The 19,199-nt window shown below is 57.1% G+C and overlaps 3 protein-coding genes across 13 annotated transcripts in view; 1 reads left to right on the top strand and 2 right to left on the bottom strand.

The window, feature by feature from the left end:
• PPIL6 (peptidylprolyl isomerase like 6) overlaps positions 1-1,924 on the bottom strand; it is a 34,291-nt gene extending 32,367 nt beyond the window's left edge. For both annotated transcript variants that reach the window (XM_060167364.1, XM_060167365.1), the window contains exon 1: positions 1,738-1,924. In XM_060167364.1, the coding sequence (XP_060023347.1) occupies positions 1,738-1,839 (102 nt within the window). In that variant the 5' untranslated portion in view covers positions 1,840-1,924. The remainder of the gene's footprint in view (positions 1-1,737) is intronic.
• Positions 1,852-5,271, top strand: SMPD2 (sphingomyelin phosphodiesterase 2). The gene is made up of 10 exons (XM_060167361.1): positions 1,852-2,484; positions 2,666-2,762; positions 2,878-2,954; positions 3,312-3,405; positions 3,554-3,643; positions 3,889-3,971; positions 4,098-4,230; positions 4,326-4,430; positions 4,611-4,764; positions 4,866-5,271. Exons 1-10 carry the CDS (start codon positions 2,435-2,437, stop codon positions 5,252-5,254), a joined length of 1,272 nt encoding a protein of 423 aa, XP_060023344.1. The 5' UTR covers positions 1,852-2,434; the 3' UTR covers positions 5,255-5,271.
• Positions 5,272-5,410: 139 nt separating this feature from the next.
• MICAL1 (microtubule associated monooxygenase, calponin and LIM domain containing 1) lies at positions 5,411-18,297 on the bottom strand. 10 transcript variants are annotated; one of them, XM_060167357.1, is made up of 26 exons: positions 17,872-18,297; positions 17,287-17,495; positions 16,043-16,337; positions 15,743-15,950; positions 15,359-15,463; positions 15,036-15,140; positions 14,770-14,925; positions 13,942-14,042; positions 12,945-13,202; positions 12,576-12,691; positions 12,247-12,373; positions 11,965-12,046; positions 11,224-11,371; positions 10,625-10,815; positions 9,059-9,150; positions 8,894-8,947; positions 8,578-8,661; positions 8,306-8,462; positions 7,913-7,989; positions 7,352-7,622; positions 7,141-7,235; positions 6,763-6,876; positions 6,545-6,638; positions 6,265-6,364; positions 6,078-6,151; positions 5,411-5,687 (listed from the first exon to the last, which is right to left on the bottom strand). In XM_060167357.1, the coding sequence occupies exons 3-26, from the start codon at positions 16,298-16,300 to the stop codon at positions 5,539-5,541; spliced, it is 3,216 nt and encodes a 1,071-aa protein (XP_060023340.1). In that variant the 5' UTR covers positions 16,301-16,337; positions 17,287-17,495; positions 17,872-18,297; the 3' UTR covers positions 5,411-5,538. The 10 variants fall into 10 exon arrangements, with proteins under 10 accessions (XP_060023340.1, XP_060023341.1, XP_060023342.1 ...); XM_060167358.1 differs by having other exon boundaries at positions 16,043-16,344; positions 17,432-17,495; XM_060167359.1 differs by lacking the exon at positions 17,287-17,495 and having other exon boundaries at positions 16,043-16,344.
• Between the last annotated feature and the right edge of the window lie 902 nt (positions 18,298-19,199).

Below are 19,199 nucleotides of genomic sequence, written 5' to 3'. Positions count from 1 at the left end.
TGTTCCAGAAGGGACTACATTATGTAATACTCTTTATAAATCTAAATCTTTCAGTTAATGAGGCATCAGGGATTGCTCACAAGTGATCATGTTGGAAATATATTCAAGGATCCTTTATTAACAGAACTAACTGAATTTACATTCATATATTTTCATATTCAAATAGAGCTATGGTAGGCAAAACTTAAGAAAGTGAAAATTAACATTATTAATATAATAAAGACATTGTTTGCTTGACTTAGTGTCCTCTGCAACAGGGGTTGGCAAACTGTGGCCAGCAGGCCAAAGCTGGACCACTGCCTGTTTTGGTAAGACTTGAGAACTAAGAATAATTTTTAGATTTTTAAACAGTTGAAAAAGAATCACAAGAAGAATCATTTCATGTCCTGTGAAATTATATGCAAGTCCAATTTCAGTGTCCATAATAAAAGTTTTATTGGAAAACCACCATTCATTTACATACTGTCTGTGGCTGCTTTTGCACAAGGACAGAGTTGAGTAGTCATGACTGAGAACCTATGGTTCCAAAGGCCTAATAATTTTATATGTGGACTTTACAGAGAAAAAATACGCCAACGTCTTCTCTACAGCGTGGAGAAAACATATGCCTTCAGAAAAGGAGCTAAGAAAAACAAGAGAAAAAAAATCCCTCACACTTATTAAATACAATTTGAGCCATATAACTTTGCTGATCCTATCAGCCCAGCTAACACAGTCCATAATTTCTACTTCTTTTAATGATCCATGTATCATTTTCACAGACTTCTTATCACTTGTTCTCTTCATCTTAATGTAAACTTTACCTATTTCACAAATTAGTCACTATTTCCTGACTTGATTTAAATTCAGACTGTAACTCTGTGGACTTGGAGCAGGTAAGAAGTTAGGAATTTCTTAAGATTAATTCTATTTGGGAACATTTTGTTTCAAGTATCCAGCTGGGTACTTTGGGAGGTACAGACATGAATAAGGCATTGTCCTGGAGCCTATTGGGGTTTTGAAGGAGAGAAGCTTGGCATAATCTTACAACAGCATTTCTGGAGCAAACCCCAAAGAAGTGCTGAATTTTACATTTCAACATTTTATACACTTCTACATTTCTCCTGCATTCGGGTTGTAGGAATGCTGCGGCATTACTGACCTGGCCTAATTCTTCCAGTTACTTAAAGTGTTTTTCATTTTACATTGTTCTGCATGTTTACAAAGAAATGTCTGTAGTCTCCAAAGCACTTGTGGGTCATTTGTTAAGAAATCCCATAAGCACCTAATTCAACTGGAATGCAGTGACTGCTATAGAAACTTTAAAGAAAAACAACAAAAACCCTCCCCGAATGAATAGTTTTCAAAAATCACTTGGGAAAGGAGTTTGTAAAAAAATCAGCTAGTTATATGGTAACATTTTTTTCACAAAGTTTTAAAATCTATAATTTCAGTTAAAAATTAACGTAGGAAGGCCCGCGTGCCGCAAAAAAAAAAAATTAACGTGGGATAAAATGTGTGTTATTCCCAAAAAGGTTCTGAACGATTCCTTCGCTCGGATCTCTCTTTAAAGGTAGCCCTTCTCGAAGTGTAACTCTCGCCTGGACCGGCCCTCGCCCTCTGCACGCAGATATCCATCCAGAGACAGCCCACCCCGGCCGGGACATCCCCTCCCTGAACCTCGACCCCCGCCACCAGGAGGCGCACGACTCGGAAGCGGGACGGGCCTTCCCGCCCTTGTGGTTTCTTCGCGGTTACCTCAGCGGCGCTCTTCGCAATTTGAAAGCTGGAGCTTTTGAAGAGCCCCACCACCTTCACCTGCAGCGGCTTCTCGGGCGGCGTCTGCGAGCTGCTCGCCATGGCTGCGCGCAAGGACTCCTCGACTCACAAACATAGCGCGTCGCCAGGGCAACCGCGCGGCCCCGCCCCCGCCGCTCGCCGGAAGGAGGGGGCCGGGGGCGGGGCGGTCGGCGAAGGTCCGGCCTTTCCTCAACTTTGTGCCTGTTGCTGTTGAGGCGTTCGAGAGGCTGGAGGGGGCGCGCGGGCGGCCGCCACCAACGACGAGCTTCGGAGAAAAGGAACAGGGACCCCACGCCTAGCGTGCGTCAGCGTGGTTCGCCGCCGCCGCCCCCCCCATCCACGGACCTCCTCTGGGACCCCAAGCCCAGGGTCCTCCAGCGCGGTAGTCGCCTCCAGTCAGCGCCTGATTTCACCGCAGATCGCCTTTCCGGGTTGCCGCGCAGCCAGGTTGGGGCCAGCCGGCCGGTTGCCCGGGTAACGCGGGAGTCAGTCCCCGGGCGCGGGCACTTCGGGGCCGCGGCCTTCCCGGGAGAGCGGGAGTAGGGCGAGCACCTGTGCGCGGTTCCCCGCGGGGAAGGCCGCCCGCCCGCCGCTGTCCCCAACGCGACCGTCGCTGCGGAGGCCGAGCCGTCCCGCGCCGCCGAGCGTCCCTGCCATGAAGCCCAACTTCTCCCTGCGACTGAAGGTCTTTAACCTCAACTGCTGGTGAGTGCGCCCGCCGACCCGGGTCTGGGGCCGCCGTCCCCCTCGCCAGAGGCAGGAGGCCTTTCGCACAGCCAGCCCACGGCGCTCCCCTGCCCTACACCCTCGGGGTGCGGGGCAACCCCTACCTCCGGGGCCCGCGCCTGACCCCAGCCGTCACCTCCCCTGCGCTTTTCGTTCTCAGGGGCATTCCCTACCTGAGCAAGCACCGGGCCGACCGCGTTAAGCGCCTGGGAGACTTTCTGAACAGGGAGAGCTTCGACCTAGCTCTCCTGGAGGAGGTGGGGCCGCGCGGAGCTGGTGTGGAAGCCCGGCGGGAGTGGGGGCGGCTGGGGCGCGGGCGGGGGCTCCCGCCCTGGGGGAAGGACCGGCAGGTATCGTCACCCCTCCCCTCAGGTGTGGAGCGAGCAGGACTTCCAGTACCTGAGGCAGAAGCTGCTCCCCGCCTACCCAGCAGCACACTACTTCCGGAGGTGAGAAGCCCACTGGCCCCGAAGCCTGATCTCAGAGCTGGAGGCCCTGGGCCCTGCCAGCCAGCCCTTCCCCGTGCTTCCTGCGCCCGCCTCCCTCTGCCCCAGCGCCCTCTCTTCTGAGTGTGGGAGCAGGAGAAGGTGGAATGAGGAAGACCTAGCTCTTCAGCTCATCAGATTTATCATCAGGCCATCCTGTCCGCCCACGTAAATGCCGTCTCTTTGAGCTTTGAGCTGGGGTGGTACCAGCAGCAGAGGGAGAAACAGTAGCTGATAAGAGCTGGGAGACGAGGGAGGGGGAGGGGGCTGGGTATTTCTCTCCTTGCTTTTGTGGCTCTTGACTAGGACTTGGCTTTTCAGTGGCATCATTGGCAGTGGTCTCTGTGTCTTCTCCAAACACCCAATCCAGGAATTCACCCAGCACGTCTTCACCCTCAATGGCTACCCCTACATGGTGAGCCTGACCTCTGACCTCTTCCACGTCCCTTCCCCACCCCGCCGCCCTGTGACACATGGTAAAGGAGGTGGCCTTCCTAGGGCTGCAGGGGATGGGCAGAAAGAGGGTAGCAGTGCCCTGAGTTCCCGCCCCCTCCTGCCTACAGATCCACCACGGTGACTGGTTCTGTGGGAAGGCCGTGGGGCTGCTGGTGCTCCGTCTGGGTGGATTGGTGCTCAACGCCTACGTGACCCATGTGAGTGAGGGCGGCAGTGCTTAAGGCTGGGACAGGCGTCCTGGTCCTGGGAGGGAGAAGATGGGACTCCTCCTTTAGCCAGGCTGCCTTGGGGTGAGGCGTGGCAGCAGGATCTCCCAAGGCCAGTAGGCAAGGTTCACACATATTTTACCAAGCAGCGTGCCAAGTGACAATTGCAAGCTTGATTTACTCCTGCCCTTGGGACCCTCAGTCTCATCTGCAATTATCTCCTCTATCTTGTTCAGCTCCATGCCGAGTACAATAGACAGAAGGACATCTACCTAGCACATCGTGTGGCCCAAGCTTGGGAACTGGCCCAGTTCATCCAGTGTGTGAGCCTGGGCTTGACAGGGGAAGTGGGATGGGGTCCAGGAACTGAGGGTGGCTAAGGCCCCACTTTTAGGGCAGAGCTGGTGAGGGAAGATTTCCTGCCTTACCATCTTGGTTCCCCCAGCCACACGTCCAAGAAAGCTGATGTGGTTCTATTGTGTGGGGACCTCAACTTGCACCCAAAGGACCTGGGCTTCCGCCTGCTGAAGGAGTGGACGGGACTGCAGGATGCCTATCTGGAGACTCGGGACTTCAAGGTGAGGACCTGCCTGATTATTTCCCCACCTACACCCTCAGCCTCTCCCCCTCCTCCTTCCCCCTGCATCCTCATTCAAGCCCACTCTTCACCTAGGGCCCTGAAGAAGGCTGTACGATGGTACCGCAGAACTGCTACGTCAACCGGCAGGAGCTAGAGCAGTTTCCCTTGGGTATCCGTATTGACTACGTGCTTTATAAGGTCAGACGTCTCCCTGCAATGTGCCTTCAGTCTCTGTCTCTCTTCATGGCATATCAGCCTATGCTGATTCTTTGTCCAACTAGTCTAGTCTTTATCAGTGGCGGCTGGAGAATGGGATAGCCAGGAACTGGTTCTCTGGGAAAGGCGCTCTCAGAAATTTCTCTCTGGCTCTTTTTCTAGGCGGTGTCTGGGCTATACATCTTCTGTAAGACTCTCAGAACTACTACAGGCCACGAGCCTCACGGCGGCAGCCCCCTCTCCGATCATGAGGCGCTGATGGCTACTCTGTGTGTGAGACACAGCCCCCCCCAGCACAACCCCAGCCCTACCCATGGTGAGTCAGCCCCATCCTTTTCCTTGGCCCTTCCCCATGGGGCAGCCCCATCCCTCCCTCAGACCCTCACTCTCCCTCCCCACTGTCCCACTTTGTTCTAGGACCAGCAGAAAGGTCTCCGCTGATCAGTGTGCTACGGGAGGCCTGGACAGAACTGGACCAGGGCATGGCTCAAGGTCGCTGGTGGGCCACCATCGCTGGCCACGTGATTGGTCTAGGGCTTCTTCTCCTGGCGTTGCTGTGTGCCCTGGCGGCTGGAGGAGAGATCAGGGAAGTTGCTGTACTGCTCTGGACCCCCAGTGTAGGACTGGTGCTGGGGGCGGGTGCATTCTACCTCTTCCACGTGCAGGAGGCCAAGGGCTTGTGTCGGGCCCGAGCTGAGCTCCAGCATGTGCTGGGAAGGGCAAGGGAGGCCCAGGACCTGGGCTCAGAGTCCCAGCCAGCCGGGCTCCTGGGGCAGCAGGAAGTAGACAGAGCAGAGGAACAATAAAGCTTGACACTTTGGTGGCACTGCCTTTTTCCTTGTAGAGGCAGTGATTGGGGCCAAGGGTCGGTGTGATTGTCACAGTGTAGACCTTCAGGCTCCTACACAGCTGCCCTCCCTGCACACTCCCCCACCTCCCCCCTGTAGGCAGCCAAAGTCCTGTTTACGGCAGAAGCTTTTTTATTGTAAACAGTGAGGCCTCTCCCAGGCAGCCCTGATGAACAGGGTGGCACTGACCTGGGGTGAGGCAGTCTTCCTTGCAGAGAAGAAGACAGGCAGCCTACCCTCTTCTAGCCCTGGGGCCCTGGCCCCGAGGCCAGCTCACTGAGCCTGCGCTCCTCCTGGAAGCGGATGAGGGCATCTCGCTGGTTCACCACGTCCACTAGCTTCCTCAGGACCTGGTCCTCAGCCTGCCGGTCAGCAGCTGTCTTCAGGGTTTCTGAAGGGAGGGGTGAAACTTACTTAGAGAACAGAGAACGGGGAGGACGGCAGGAGAGGCACAACCTAATCCCGGCCTGTGTGACTTCTACAACCCCAGCTGTTTCCCACTCTGAATTTGGTTTATCAACACTAATGGTTTTCTAGCATTGTTTAGCAGCAACACCACTTTTAAAGGAATCTTGTGTAAAAGCCCAGTTGTGCAGCTGTGATTGAACTGAAGGCGCAGAATGTGGGCCTGGAGCCCCATCCTCTGGCTTCCTGCAGTTCAAGAAGCAATTCAAAAGGCAGTTCAGCCTCAGAGGTACTCAGACTAGAGGACTGTTGCCTGGGCAGTATCTGAGATCACGAGGCTTGTGCAAATACCAGCCTCTCCCCACATCCCACCTACCTTCCTGGTTCATGTAGGTTCGCAGTTCTTGGTCCAGCTGCCACTGTTTCTCCTCCAAGTTCAGCTCCTGCACCCTGTGGAGGGCAGGGATAGAAAAGGCACAGGTGTCTAGGGTGACCGAAGACCTGGCTGTGGGGCCTGGCTCACACGCCATTGCCCCCCACGCCCCAACTCTGACACCCCTTACGTGATCATGAGCTCAGCCTCCTCGGCCACCAGGCTGTTTTTCTTCTGAACAAGCTGTAGCAACTGTTCTAGCCATAGTGCCTTTTGCTGTTCGGGGGAACCTGACAAGAAGGAAGAAGAGGGGCCAGTCAGGCTTCTAAGGAGGGTCACAGGAATCACGGCATGAGGAGCAGAACCTGCTGTGGGCCACAGCCTGGTAGTCTGGGGGTCGCTGGGGGTGGAACACAGGGCCAGGAGGCAGAGGTGTCCTAGGCTCATTTATCCTCCCTGTCTTCACTCACTGCTCCGGCTCCTCAAAGCCAGCTCCAGCTCCGTGCCCTTGGCCTCCAGCTCCCTCAGGGCAGCCTCGATCTCATTTTGTCGCCGTTGGATGGCCTGAGGACAAGACAGAAGGCCCAGGAGTCTGCAGATTGCTCAAGAACAGAGTCCCGGAGGAGCTCTGATCCCCAGTCTCAGAACCCTGATCCCGTTAGAACCTCCGGGAACCCCTAGGCCGCACCTGAGCCTTGCAGAACCGCTTCATCTCCTCCTCCTTAGCACGGCGCAGCAGAGTCCGACGCCACGTTGGGTAACTGTTCATGGTGCCAGAGTTCTTAGCCAAGCTCCACAGAACCTATGACAGGGTCAGGTGGATAGGGGTTGGGAAAGCTGCATTTGAAAGGGACCAGAAAGACCCTGGGCTGGAAGTGGGATAAGTTCTGATAGAAAAGGTAGAGGCCTAGAGACATGAAAGAGTCAGCCTGGGTGAGAAGACATTCAGAGTCATTTGGGCTCAAGAGGATGGGTGCTGTGGGTTTCTCCCGGGCAGGGGCCAGGGTATATTTAGTGGATGTGTGCTGGCTTGGGCAGAATAGGTGGCCAGGTTCCTCCCACTCACCTGTTCTGTGTCTGAGTCCAATGGCACGTCTTCCTCTGCTTCCTCGTCACTGGAGCAGGGACTCTCTTCTTCCTCCTTCTCCACGGCCACAAGAACTGAGCAGAGAAGTGGATATGGGCTGAGATCCGCAGGACCTCCCTCCCCATTCCCCACATCCCCGTCCAAGAATCCGAATACCACCCTCCCATCCCCACCCTGGGCCAGCAGCTACCTTGAGGGCTCTGGACTGGCATTCCCCAGCCCACAAAGCTTCCCTCTAGGGCCTGGCGGGCCAAGACGGAGCAGCTTCGGGGCGGCTTGGGTGGAGCCTCCATTTCCGGGTCAGGGGTGAGATGAAGGGAGGATAACCGCTGGCGTTCTGGGCTGGAGAGGCGGATCAGCTGACGGGTGGGCTGGCTTGGGACAGGAGTGGTCCCCTCCTGGGGGGCCCCGGGAATCGAGGGGCGTGATGGCATGTTATTCTCACTGTGTGTCGGAAGGTCCTAGAAGAGCCACCATATGCTCTGGTCAGTGACCTGGCCAGGGTGGGTTGAGGCAGCCCCTTGAGACAGATGTGGGCCCTGGCGTTCATTCATTTATGCCGTCTACCGAACAGTGTGAGGCAGTGTTCTAGATACTTGGGATTCATCAACAAGTAAGACGGTACAGAGATCCCTGCCATCATGCAGTTTACACTCTAGTGGAGAACATTCAGTTACCCCCAGCAAAGTCTCGGGCTTAGAGAGCCCTTTCCTCCTTCCCACCCTCCATCCCACACTTCCACAGCTTTTACCTGACTCTCAGGGCCTCTGTCGCTGCTATCCTCTTTGTGGCCTGGCTGGGGCAGGTGCTGGAGGCAGTAAAAATGTCCTGGGAAGGCGGGAGAGGGGAGGAGCCATCAGATGCAGGCAGCCCGGTGAACAGATGTTCGGTTTATCAGGAAAGGTGGGGGTGACAGGCCTCTGCATTGGCTGATAAATTTCTACCAGCCTCCTGGCTTCTCAGAACCCCGCATTTGGGGCTTTGGAGGGGACAGAGGAGACGGAGCTCAGGAGAAGAAAGTGTCATCTTCAGCCTGCTTCTACCTCATGCCCAGCACCCCAGTTCCCCTCCACCTTCAAGCTCCTGGCCCCCCCAAGCAGGGCCAGACCCAGAGTCCCTCTGAATGCCTCCCAGGCCCACTCACCATCTCCTGGGTGCTGCCCGTAGCCACTTGGCCATAATGTGGCCTCACAGATATGGCAACGGAAGCAGCTCCGGTGGAAGAAACGGCCATTGGCACAGAGGCGTTCCAGGATATAGAGGTGTTCCCCACACAGTGCACACAGATCCTCGGCACTGGCCTGCACCAACCCCCAGGCCGCAGGTCAGCTGGAGTCCGAGGCAGCTGCCAAGTTTTTCCCTTCCCCTCCCTGCCCTTCCAAGGCCTCTGCCTGCAGACAGGGCCCCTGTTCTCACCTCCTGGTATTGGGATGGGGGTGTCACCGGTACATCAGGCTCTGGGACAGGTGGCTCCTCAGTACTTGGGGTCTCAGCCTCTACCTAAAAAGGTAAGTGCTCAGGCCCAGAGGCAGAGGGGCAGGATCAGCTGGGGAGTCCATGTGTACAGATGAATAGAAAGGACTGGAAGGGATAGGGAGTGAGACTAGGAAGCGAGACTGGATGGTGCGGGGGGAGGTTACAAGGAGCTGGGGTGGCGAGCAAGGCCTGGGGGGACAGGATATGGGAAAGAGTACCTCAGGGAAGGGACTGTCCGGCCCCTGCGTGCATTTACCTCCACACGAGGCTTCTTGCCACCAGCATCCTCCCCATTTCCCTGCAAGAAGTCCTACGTTCTGAGCCCCCAGTTCTCCCCTTCCCCCATTCTGAACATCCTCATCACCCCAGGGATCCCCACAAGGAACCCACTGCCCAGGCCAACCCCACCCAAACTCCCCACCTGGGCCCGGGTCCGTTGCAGGGTCCTCTGCAGTTTGCCAAGGAACAGCACAGCGCTGGCAGTGCCTGGGGAGCCTTGGCTGACTGGGCCTGCTGGGAGAATCAGGGTAGATAGGGGGCCAATACTGTACCCCCCAGAACAGACAGCTATGTGCCAGCCCAGAAGGATAGAGGATACCTCTCCCAGGCTGTCCCGTAGAGGACACACACACACACACACACACACACACACACACACACACACACCACACACACACACACCACACACACCACACACACACACACCCCACACACACACACACACCACACACACACCACACACACACACACACACACCACACACACACCACACACACACCACACACACACCACACACACACACACACACACCACACACACACCACACACACACACACACCACACACACACCACACACACACACACCACACACACCACACACACCACACACACCACACACACACACCACACACACACACACACCACACACACACCACACACACACACCACACACACACCACACACACACACACCACACACACACCACACACACACCACACACACACACCACCCACACACACACACACACCAACCACACACACACACCACACACCACACACACACCACACACACACCACACACACACACACACCAACCACACACCACACACCACACACACACACACACCACACACACACCACACACACACACACACACACCACACACACACACACCACACCACACACCACACACACCACACACACACACCACACACACACACACACCAACCACACACACACACCACACACACACCACACACACCACACACACCACGCACACACACACACCACACACACCACACACACACACCCCCCACACACACACCACACACACACCCACACACCACACACACACACACACCCCCCCACACACACACCCCACACACCACACACACACACCACACACACACCACACACACACACACACCACACACACACACCACACACACACACACACCACACACACCACACACACACACCACACACACACCACACACACCACACACACACACACCACACACACACACCACACACACACACCACACACACACACACACACACACCACACACACACCACACACAACACCACACACACACACACCACACACACACACACACCACACACACACACACACCACACACACACACACACCACACACACACACCACACACACACACACACCACACACACCACACACACACACACCACACACACACCACACACACACACATACCACACACACACACACCACACACACACACACCACACACACACCACACACACACACATACCACACACACACACACCACACACACACACACACACACACCACACACACACCACACACACACACATACCACACACACACACACCACACACACACCACACACACCACACACACCCACACACGCTCACACACGCTCACACACACACACACACACACACACTCCCTCTTCACCCCACCCGGTCCTCCCCACCTCCGGGTCACCTGGGTTGTGAGGTGTGCTCTTGAAGGCACTATGGAAGTGGCTGAGGTAGGCAATGAGGCCCAGTGGGTCATTCCCTGCCACCATTGCCTGTGCGGACAACACGGGCGTGATGCCCAGCTCATGCTCTGCCATCTTCAGCGCCCAAGAAGTCGCTTCCAGAGCCCCGACTCCCTGCAGCTCTGAGGGTTCCCTGTGGGGCGTCAGGGAGAAAGGCCAGTGGGAGACCAGAACTTGCCCCATGGAAGGGGGAGAGAGCAGTAGGGGAGGGACACCGGGAAAGGGAGGAGAGGGCATAAAGGGTTTTTATTCTCTGTGCTACCTACCCCCCACCCCTCCCATGACAACAGCATCTGGCCTTGGGGGGCTTCTACCACTCACAAAGCTCTCCGTATTGAATGCATTTGATTCTCATGGGCAGGCAGAGTCAGGCGGGAAATCTATCTCTAGGGAAGCAAAGTGACTAGAGCAGGATTATTAGCAAGGGGTGGCCTGGGACGCAGCTGGGTGTGCTAACTCCTACACAGTGATCGCCCACCATTCCACACTGCCTAGAGAGGGAGGAGCTATCAGGGACCCCCAAGCCCAATGCCTGACTCACAGCAGGCCGGGCCGCAGCCGGTGCACGAGGGCACACAGAGCCAGCCCATCCGCCCAGGAGGAAGACAGGTCGGTGACGTGGACCCCTGGGTACCCAGCCGTCTGCTCCTGGCACCAGTGTAGCAGCTCCTCCTGGGTGGCCACCGACCCTAGGAGAGGAAGCCACGCTGTACTGAAGGCACCAGGGCCCGCAGAGAGAGCCCAGCTGCTGGGTGCGGGGTCTATATGGGAGGGGGAAGCAGGGACCCACGCCTACTGGGCACCAGCCTAACACTCACTGTCAGCAGCACCTCCTTCATCCCAGTTTTCTCATTTGAAAAAATCTTTCTGGCAATAAAGTAGGGGAATGAATAGAGTGAAACCACTGCTGGCCACAGAGAGGGCAGCAGGCTATGAGCTGAGGGGCAAGGGAGGCCCAGAGATTAAAAGGAGAGGCAGGTTTGGGGTCTGCAAGGCGGGAAGGGGCAGACAGCTGAGAACAGTGCAGCTCCGTTGCCATCCAGCTGCTGCGTTACAGAGGCTGTTAGAGTGCTGAAATACTCCACACAAGTTGGCAAATGGCTGCTGCCGAGCACCCCACTGCCCTGCACTCTCCAGGAGGCCCCAAACATCTCCACCACCCAGCAGTGCTCCAGCACCCTGCTCCCTGCCGCCAGCGTCTACCACTGTTCTGATCATTGGTGCTCGTGCCTCACTGCTTCGTAAATATTTTGGACATGGCCCCGGAGGAAGGCCTGCTCACCAGTGGCCGGCTTTCTTGAGTCTGTCTTGTCACTCATTCTCTGCACAGGCTCCTTGGCCTCCACATCATACAGGTCTCGTACCTAAGGCAGCCCCTTTCAGGTCTCCAGGCAGGCGGACCACACACACCCCCGCCGCCCGCCCCCCAGTCCATGGGGGAGGGGCTGCCTGGATGGGACTCACCCACAGGGCAGGGACTGGGCAGACCACAGGAGGGAAGGCCTGACCTGGGGTGCGGGAGCTGACGCGGGAAGTCTTGGCGGGTGGTGCCAGGGGTTCTGACCTGACTGGGGGTCACGGCCCGGAGGTTCAGGTTGGGATAGCGGGAGGCTGGGTCCAGCCCATACTGGGCCACATTGCGGTGCATGTTTTCTGGGGATGTCTGTGACAGGAGCTGGTACAAGCTCTCTCTGGGGAGATGAGGGTGGGATCGGGCACAAGTGGGAGGGCACCATCAGCACCCACCCCTCCAGAAGTGCCAGGCCTTTCCTTCGTTCTCTTTTCTCTACGCCCCCATCTACTCAGCCAGCATCCCCGACCCTACTCCTGACTCTTGTCCTATACCCAGCCCTGCCCCCACCCCGCCCCCCAACTCCCCAATTCAGGCCTCACCTCTCTGCCAACACCTCTAGGGGCCCAGCACCTTCTGCCCAGCGCTTCACCATCCAGGCGGCGTCAAAGGCTGCCAAGAAGCCCCGGGCCACTCCAGTGCCCAGGGGCCAGAAGGGCTGCAGGGGCAGAAGGACAGGAAACAGTTCAGGGAGAGTCCAACAAGGGTGTCCACGCCCAGATGACTGCAGGGCCATAGCAGAGGGGGCCCTGACACACCAAGCCACCTTCTGCTCCTCCTTACAAGAAGCAGACCTTTTTATACCCCCTCCTTCCCACGAGGCTGCTTCCTCCCCCAGCCAGGGAACCCCTGTGCCTCCTCACAAGGGGTCCGGAGAGCCCCTCCCCAATCAGCGAACACTGACCCCTCACCTCCACCAGGCAGTCCCCAACCAGCCCCAGCAGCAAGCGGGCGCCATGCTTCTCCTGCACCCGAGCAGAGCTCTCTGCCCGCATCATGCTTGTGAAGTCAAAGGCAGAGACGTCGGGCCGCCCGTGGGCATCCTGGGCAAACTCCAGCTTCCCAAGCTTGCCGTGGGTGGCGAAGTCGGCAGCTGCCCGAGCAAAGCGCTGCAAAGCCTCGGGCGCCACGTTGGCGCTGCCCAGCAGCCGGTCGGTCTCCGGCCAGTCCTATGTGGCCAACAGATCAGAACCAGCAGGGTCAGTTGGGCCATCACATCCCCTTAGGTGTAGAAGGTACACATCCTGAGGCCCCAGGAACGGGCTTCCCCAGACTACACAGCAGTTGAAGGCTGAGCTGGGAGGAGAATTTGAATGTCCAGCCTCCCACGCTCGAGCCCTGTCCTCAACTCTCAGCCTGCCGCTCACTGGGGGTCCCAGGTCCCACCCCGCCTCCAAGGCCCAGTATCATTACTGTTACCATACACCTGCTTTGGACAAGTCACTGAACTTCTCAGAGCCTGTTTCCCCATCATTTAGAGATAACGTACCTAACTTCTCAAGGTACTTGTGTGGATTAGGTGAGAAAATGAACATAAAGCTCTCAACAAAGTACCTATCACATAGTAGGTGTTCAACTAGTTCATTCAGCAAATACTTTCAGGGTGCTTACTACATAGCAGGCACCATTCTAGGCACTGGGAATCATCAGTAAACAAGAGACGGACAAAACCCCTGCCCTCATGGAGCTTACGTTGTGTAGTCCTGTGGCTGGTATAAGGTGTTTAGCCCAGAATATGATGCAGGTTGCCACGTAAGTCCCAGGGGAGAAGAGCTTACCGAGGTGGAGGAAGCGCCATCGCAGAGAGGAGGGACTCCCTCCACACCCAAGGAGAGACTGTGTCCAGGCCTGGCCCCTACCTCCCAGGGCCCACCACCCAGCCCCTCCCTGCCTGGGCCCGGGCCCCACCTGACGCAGCACCCCCAGCCGTAGCAGGCACTGCTTCTTGGCTGTCATCACAAAGTAGTGGGTGTCATCCTTGTAGTACACGATGTTCTCCAGATCAATGCCTGTGGGGATAGGGCAGGGTACGAGGAATGTGCCTCGTCATCATGTGTCACCTCTCCAAATACCCCAGCCATGCTTGACCTCTGAGAGCTGGGATCACAGCTCAGCCTGCAGCGGCACCTCTACCCACACACACACAGGGGGGCCCATGAGTTCTGGTGGACAGCGGACCATCTGTCCCAGGCCCAGGAGGCCTAAAGGTGTGGAGCAAAATGAGAAACTTGGGTGGGGTGGCAGCTGGGCGATGTGCACCACATAGTCCACAGGCTTGCAGAGGACAGCCCGGCTTCTCCAACCGGGATGTGCACACTCCAGGGGGCGTGGCAGTGCGAAGCCAAAGTAACCATAGGGCATCTTCTGGAAGTACCACTTTCATTTTGAATATATAGCATTTTGTTTTGCTTTGTTTTTTTGAATTCCTGAATTTTATTTTATTTATTTTTTATACAGCAGGTTATATAGCATTTTTATATTAAAGCATATGTAAAGAAGCACAAAGCAAAATCCCATGCATTCTGCGAGAGATTTCTAAGACTCGTCATGCTGGGTGGCTGAGTGGGGCTGCCACTGAGTGGAGCCCCCCCTGGGGGCTCAAGTTCTTTGCTGCCATGACCACAAAGATGGAAAAGTACGGGATTCCTTGGACTGTGGACAGGTCTGAGAGGGAGAGGTGGGAGGCAGGCCACAGTGAGGCACGAGGGGGGCAAACCCTGTGAGGGTGGTCCTGACCTGTGGCTTTAAGCAGGCTCTGGAAGAAGCTCTGGTTGTAGATCCTGGCCACGCCGCTGATCTCGGGCACCTGTGTCTCTTCCACCGTGCGCCCGTTCACAAAGTTGGCCGTGATGCCAATGGCCAGTTTGCCACGCATTTCCCGCACTGTGAAGCCTAGAGGTGGGGACAGGGGGGTGGTGGCAGGAGGACGACTGGTGTAACAGCCTAGAAAGGCCCACAAGGAGCTCAAGATGCTGGCTTCTTCGAGGGAAGGGATCACTCACCTTCAGGGACGAATTTACCTCCAGCTGCAGAGATGAGGACATCAAATTCATAGTTGGCCAGTTGGGCTGGGGGGCTGGGCTGGAGCTGGGCACGCCAACCACTCCCTGGGGCAGAGGGTGTGAGTGGCACAAAGGTGTGGAAATCTGAAGGGGCCCCTGTATTCCCAGGACAATCCAGTGAAATAATTAAATAAACGTTTAAAGGGCTTTATGGTTTAGAAAGCAATGACACGCTGTCTATCAAATTACACCTTCACAACAGCCATGGAAAGTAGGTAAGGAAAAAAATATTTGGGGGTCCTCAGGAGCAGAGAAGTACTTACCCTTTCTGGGAGGGGGCTGAAGGCCAGTGAAAGTGACACCCCAGTGAATTTCCACCCCCAGCAGTAATGCAACTTTCAACAAAAGCAGCTGAAGTTGCCGGATGCCTGGAAGGGAGAGGACATTAGGAACAGGGACCCCAGGTTCCCACAGCCTTCCCAAGCACCAGTGTGTTCCTGGTCAGAGCCGGAGAAGGTCTTAGAAATCACTCAGTCCAACTGCCCATTTTACAGGTGAGGGCCCTGAGTCCTGAAAGCCGCCTGGCTGAAGTGAATCTTATCCACCCTGCCTCTTGGCCGGCCCAGCAGCAGCCCCCTGACCCCCTCCACTGGCCTGTCTCTAGGCCCAGGCTCACCCGCCCCTCCAGGCCACCACATGGTGCTCACTGATGTGGTCCAGGGAGCCTGTGCAGAAGCGCCCATAGAACTTCTTGGCGCCGAGTGCCCGAAGGTCATGGATGGTGAAGGGCCAGAGGTGGAGCACGTTGTGACGAGAGAACTTGGTGCGCTTTTCCACCAGCACCACTCGGGCCCCAAGCATCGCCAGCTCCACAGCAGCCCGCAGCCCACAAGGTCCAGCACCCACCACCAGGCACTGCGAACACACAAGGCAGCATCGCATGGCATCTGGCCCCTCCTCTGACTTCCCCCACTCTCCAGGCCCCATCCCAGGCACCGGGTACCCACCTTAGTGCCGGTGCAGGCCCGGCCCTGCTGGTAGACAGGCTGGCTTGCTCTCTTGTCCAGCTTGGCCCACAGCGACTTGGCACTCCAGTAGTTGAGCTGGGCCTTGATCTTGTGGTACTGGGGCAGCCCCCCACCGGGCTCCAGCCCCAGGGCCCTGCATAGCCCCTGGAAGCTGCTCAGCACATCCTGGCACAGCTGGGCCTGCAGGACGCTCTCAAAGTGGGCATGTGCTGGGTTGATGGAGGTGGGTGAGGCCATGGAGACCTCGGAGGCTCCCAGGGAGGGGCAGGGGCACGTGGCTGCTGGAGAGAAGGAAGGAAGAGAAGGGAAGAGGCTGGAGAAAGGAGGAAGGGAAAAGGAAGGGGAGGAGAAGGAAGTCTGGTATCCCCAGGGAGCTCCAGGTCCAACCCTGATTGGCTCTGCTGCTCTCTGCCAGCTGCTCCAGTGACAACTGCTATCCCTTCCACTCCAAGTGAAATCTGGCAAATTTGGAAATGAAAAATCAGCAGTCCTGGGCACAGAGGGCACGCGGAAAGCCAGGGAGCCTCCAGCTCAGCCTTCTTGCTCAGGGATCTCCAAGCCCTGCTCCATCTCTGGGGCCCAGGGGACAGGAATTCTTACCCTGCCTTCTCGGGGCCCTGGAAGCAGAGCACGGGGAATTTCTCGGATGTGAAGAGGGCAGGGTGCCCAGGAAGAGAGCTTTCCATGCAGTACAGACAGGGACAGATCTAACACCGGCAACCCCAGCTGCTAGGCACATGTACTGCCCTATCTCACCCCAAGCCTCCCTGTGCCCAGCACCCTCGAGGGACTCAGTGTGACGCTGGGTGTGGGGTGCATCTTATGCCAGGGGCAAAGTTCTCCTCCTTAGCGCTGCTCATTGCCTCACCACGGGGAGGAGATGGTCTCTAACCCTGTAGGTTCCACTTCCCACCACCAAAATACTGCACGGAACAGCCCCAGGATGTTGCATCTGACTGAGTAACACACAACTGGGTCTATTTCCGACTCACTGTGGTCAAAATACTTCCCTTGTGACTTGCCACTGCTCCAGTGGGCCACAGTACGGCTGGGGGACTGCGGGGGCGACAGGGCAGCAGGGTTCGCCCCTCCCAGGTTCCTCTAACTCCCATTGACGCCCCACCCCATCCCTGCATGCTCTCCCAGGAATCTCCCGAAACAAGGCCTCCCTTTGTCCCCTTCTCCCTCGCTCGGGCCCCCACGCAACTTGAGGGGTGTTGGAGAGAGCTTTCTCACGCTGGGACCCGGAGGAATCAGAGGGCACGGGGATTCCTGGAGAACTGCCCACGGGGGAGTTCGAGTAGGAGGGTGGCACTCATGGGGGGAGATCCTTGGGCTGATCCCCCTCACGCTGCTCGGTCGCCTCACCGGTCCCTGCCCGAACCCAGCGGCCGGGCCGAAGCAGGAGATGAAAATCGCCGCCGCAGGTCACCTGGATGGGGGCGGACGGAACGTCAAGAAGGGCGAAGGTCTCTCTTAGGGGGTGGGAAGGAGGAAGACCTCGGCGAAGTGGGGAGAGGGGGGACCCAACCTGGAAACACCAGGACAAATAATGCGCGAGGGGTGGACCGGTCTGGAAGGATGGAGAGGGAGCTGGACCACTGGCAGCGGGGGTCGGGGGTACTCACACTCCAGACCGTACAGTTTGGAGAGGGGCTGAGCAGGACGGAGGTGCAGAGAGACGGGCCGGACCGGCCAGGCGGAATTCAGGAGCGCCGCGAGCCACATTTCCCCGGAGGCGCATCCCTACTCCTACCCCGGGCCTCCGCGGGCGGGGGCCGCACATTTGGCGCAGCTGGACAACTTACCCGGGGGCTCGGGAGCCCGTAGGGGCCGCTTCCTGCCAGGCGGGCGTCCCAGTCCGGCGGGTTGGGGGACGGGGACGGAGGAAGGGAGTTGGAGGAGGCGCGGACCAAATGCCGGGATTACAGGGCAGCACGCAGTGTGTAGGCTCCCGCACCAAGGCACGCGGCCCGCAGAGGCTTTATTCGCGCCTCATTAGCATCTCATTACCCGGCGTTTCCCGGCTGGGGGCAGCCAAGGGCCCGCCCATGGCTGCAGGGTGGTGCCCGAGGGCGTGGCGCAGCCGGCGCCGCTTTCCGCTTGAGGGCCGAAGACCCGGGCCCCGCCTGGTGGGGGCCAATGAGAAGCGGGTCGGAGGCATCCGGAGCCCTACTGCGCACCCGCGGCCTCTGGCTCCTTCTCAGAGCCTGCGCCTGAAAGCTAGCGCTTCCCGGGAGGGCGAGGCCACCCGCCCTTGCGCAGTACGTACTGCGCGGCCGCCCCCCGAGAACTGGGCGGAGAGGGCGCTCGGATTGGGCAAGAAGTTTGCAGAAGCTGTTGGATCCGTAGGTAGCATCTGCGTCCTCCTCACCTCTCCTACCAGGAGATCCACGGCCCGGACGCCCCACGATGGATCCAAGCTCGGGGTCCGCCTCCCCTGCAACCAGTCTGCCTCTAGACCCGGGCTGCGGGCAACCGGCACGGATTTAGAGCCCTGGAAACTCGGCAATCTGCAGCTTCCACAGCGGCATGAGTGAGCGGGCAAGAGGGTCTTGGGCGTGAGGGTACTAGACCGGCGGAAATGAGAGGGGTGTTTGGGTGAGAGGCTAGTTCCCCAATATTCAAGAATGCCTTGGAGAAAGGACCCACAGAGCTGTCAGTGCTGAAAAGGGCTTGAGAGACCTTTGGGATCAACTTCCTCATATTCCCCATAAGGAAACAGCTGAATGTGAAGGTACTCTTCCAAGGTCATTCAACTAGTTAATATTAATAAAACATCAATCTCATTTGTTAAGCATCTACCATGAATATTACCTTAATCTCAGTGATCACGAGTCCCACTTTACTGAAAAGGAAACCGAGGGTCACAGAGGTTCTGTGACCCGCAACAAAGTTACACAGCAAGTGGCAGAGCTGGTATGGAACCCAGGTCTATCTGGACTCCACTACACCAGTGTTGATCCAATGTGACAAATGAAAGGCTGGCATCGTAGAAGCTGTTTCTTGTTTAGAAGAAGTGACATAATAAACACTAACAAAACAGAGGAATGAATGGGAGGGTCCTCCCCTTGAGATCCAGGGACAGAAAAAAAATGGTTACCCTATGGCTCTTCCCTTCTCTTTATTCTCACTT

This window comes from Lagenorhynchus albirostris, chromosome 12 (assembly GCF_949774975.1).
Source record: "Lagenorhynchus albirostris chromosome 12, mLagAlb1.1, whole genome shotgun sequence".
In the NCBI taxonomy this organism is placed as follows: Eukaryota; Metazoa; Chordata; class Mammalia; order Artiodactyla; family Delphinidae; genus Lagenorhynchus; species Lagenorhynchus albirostris.
The sequence above is the reverse complement of the archived record's forward strand: the minus strand, read 5'-3'. Positions and strand labels throughout refer to the sequence as shown.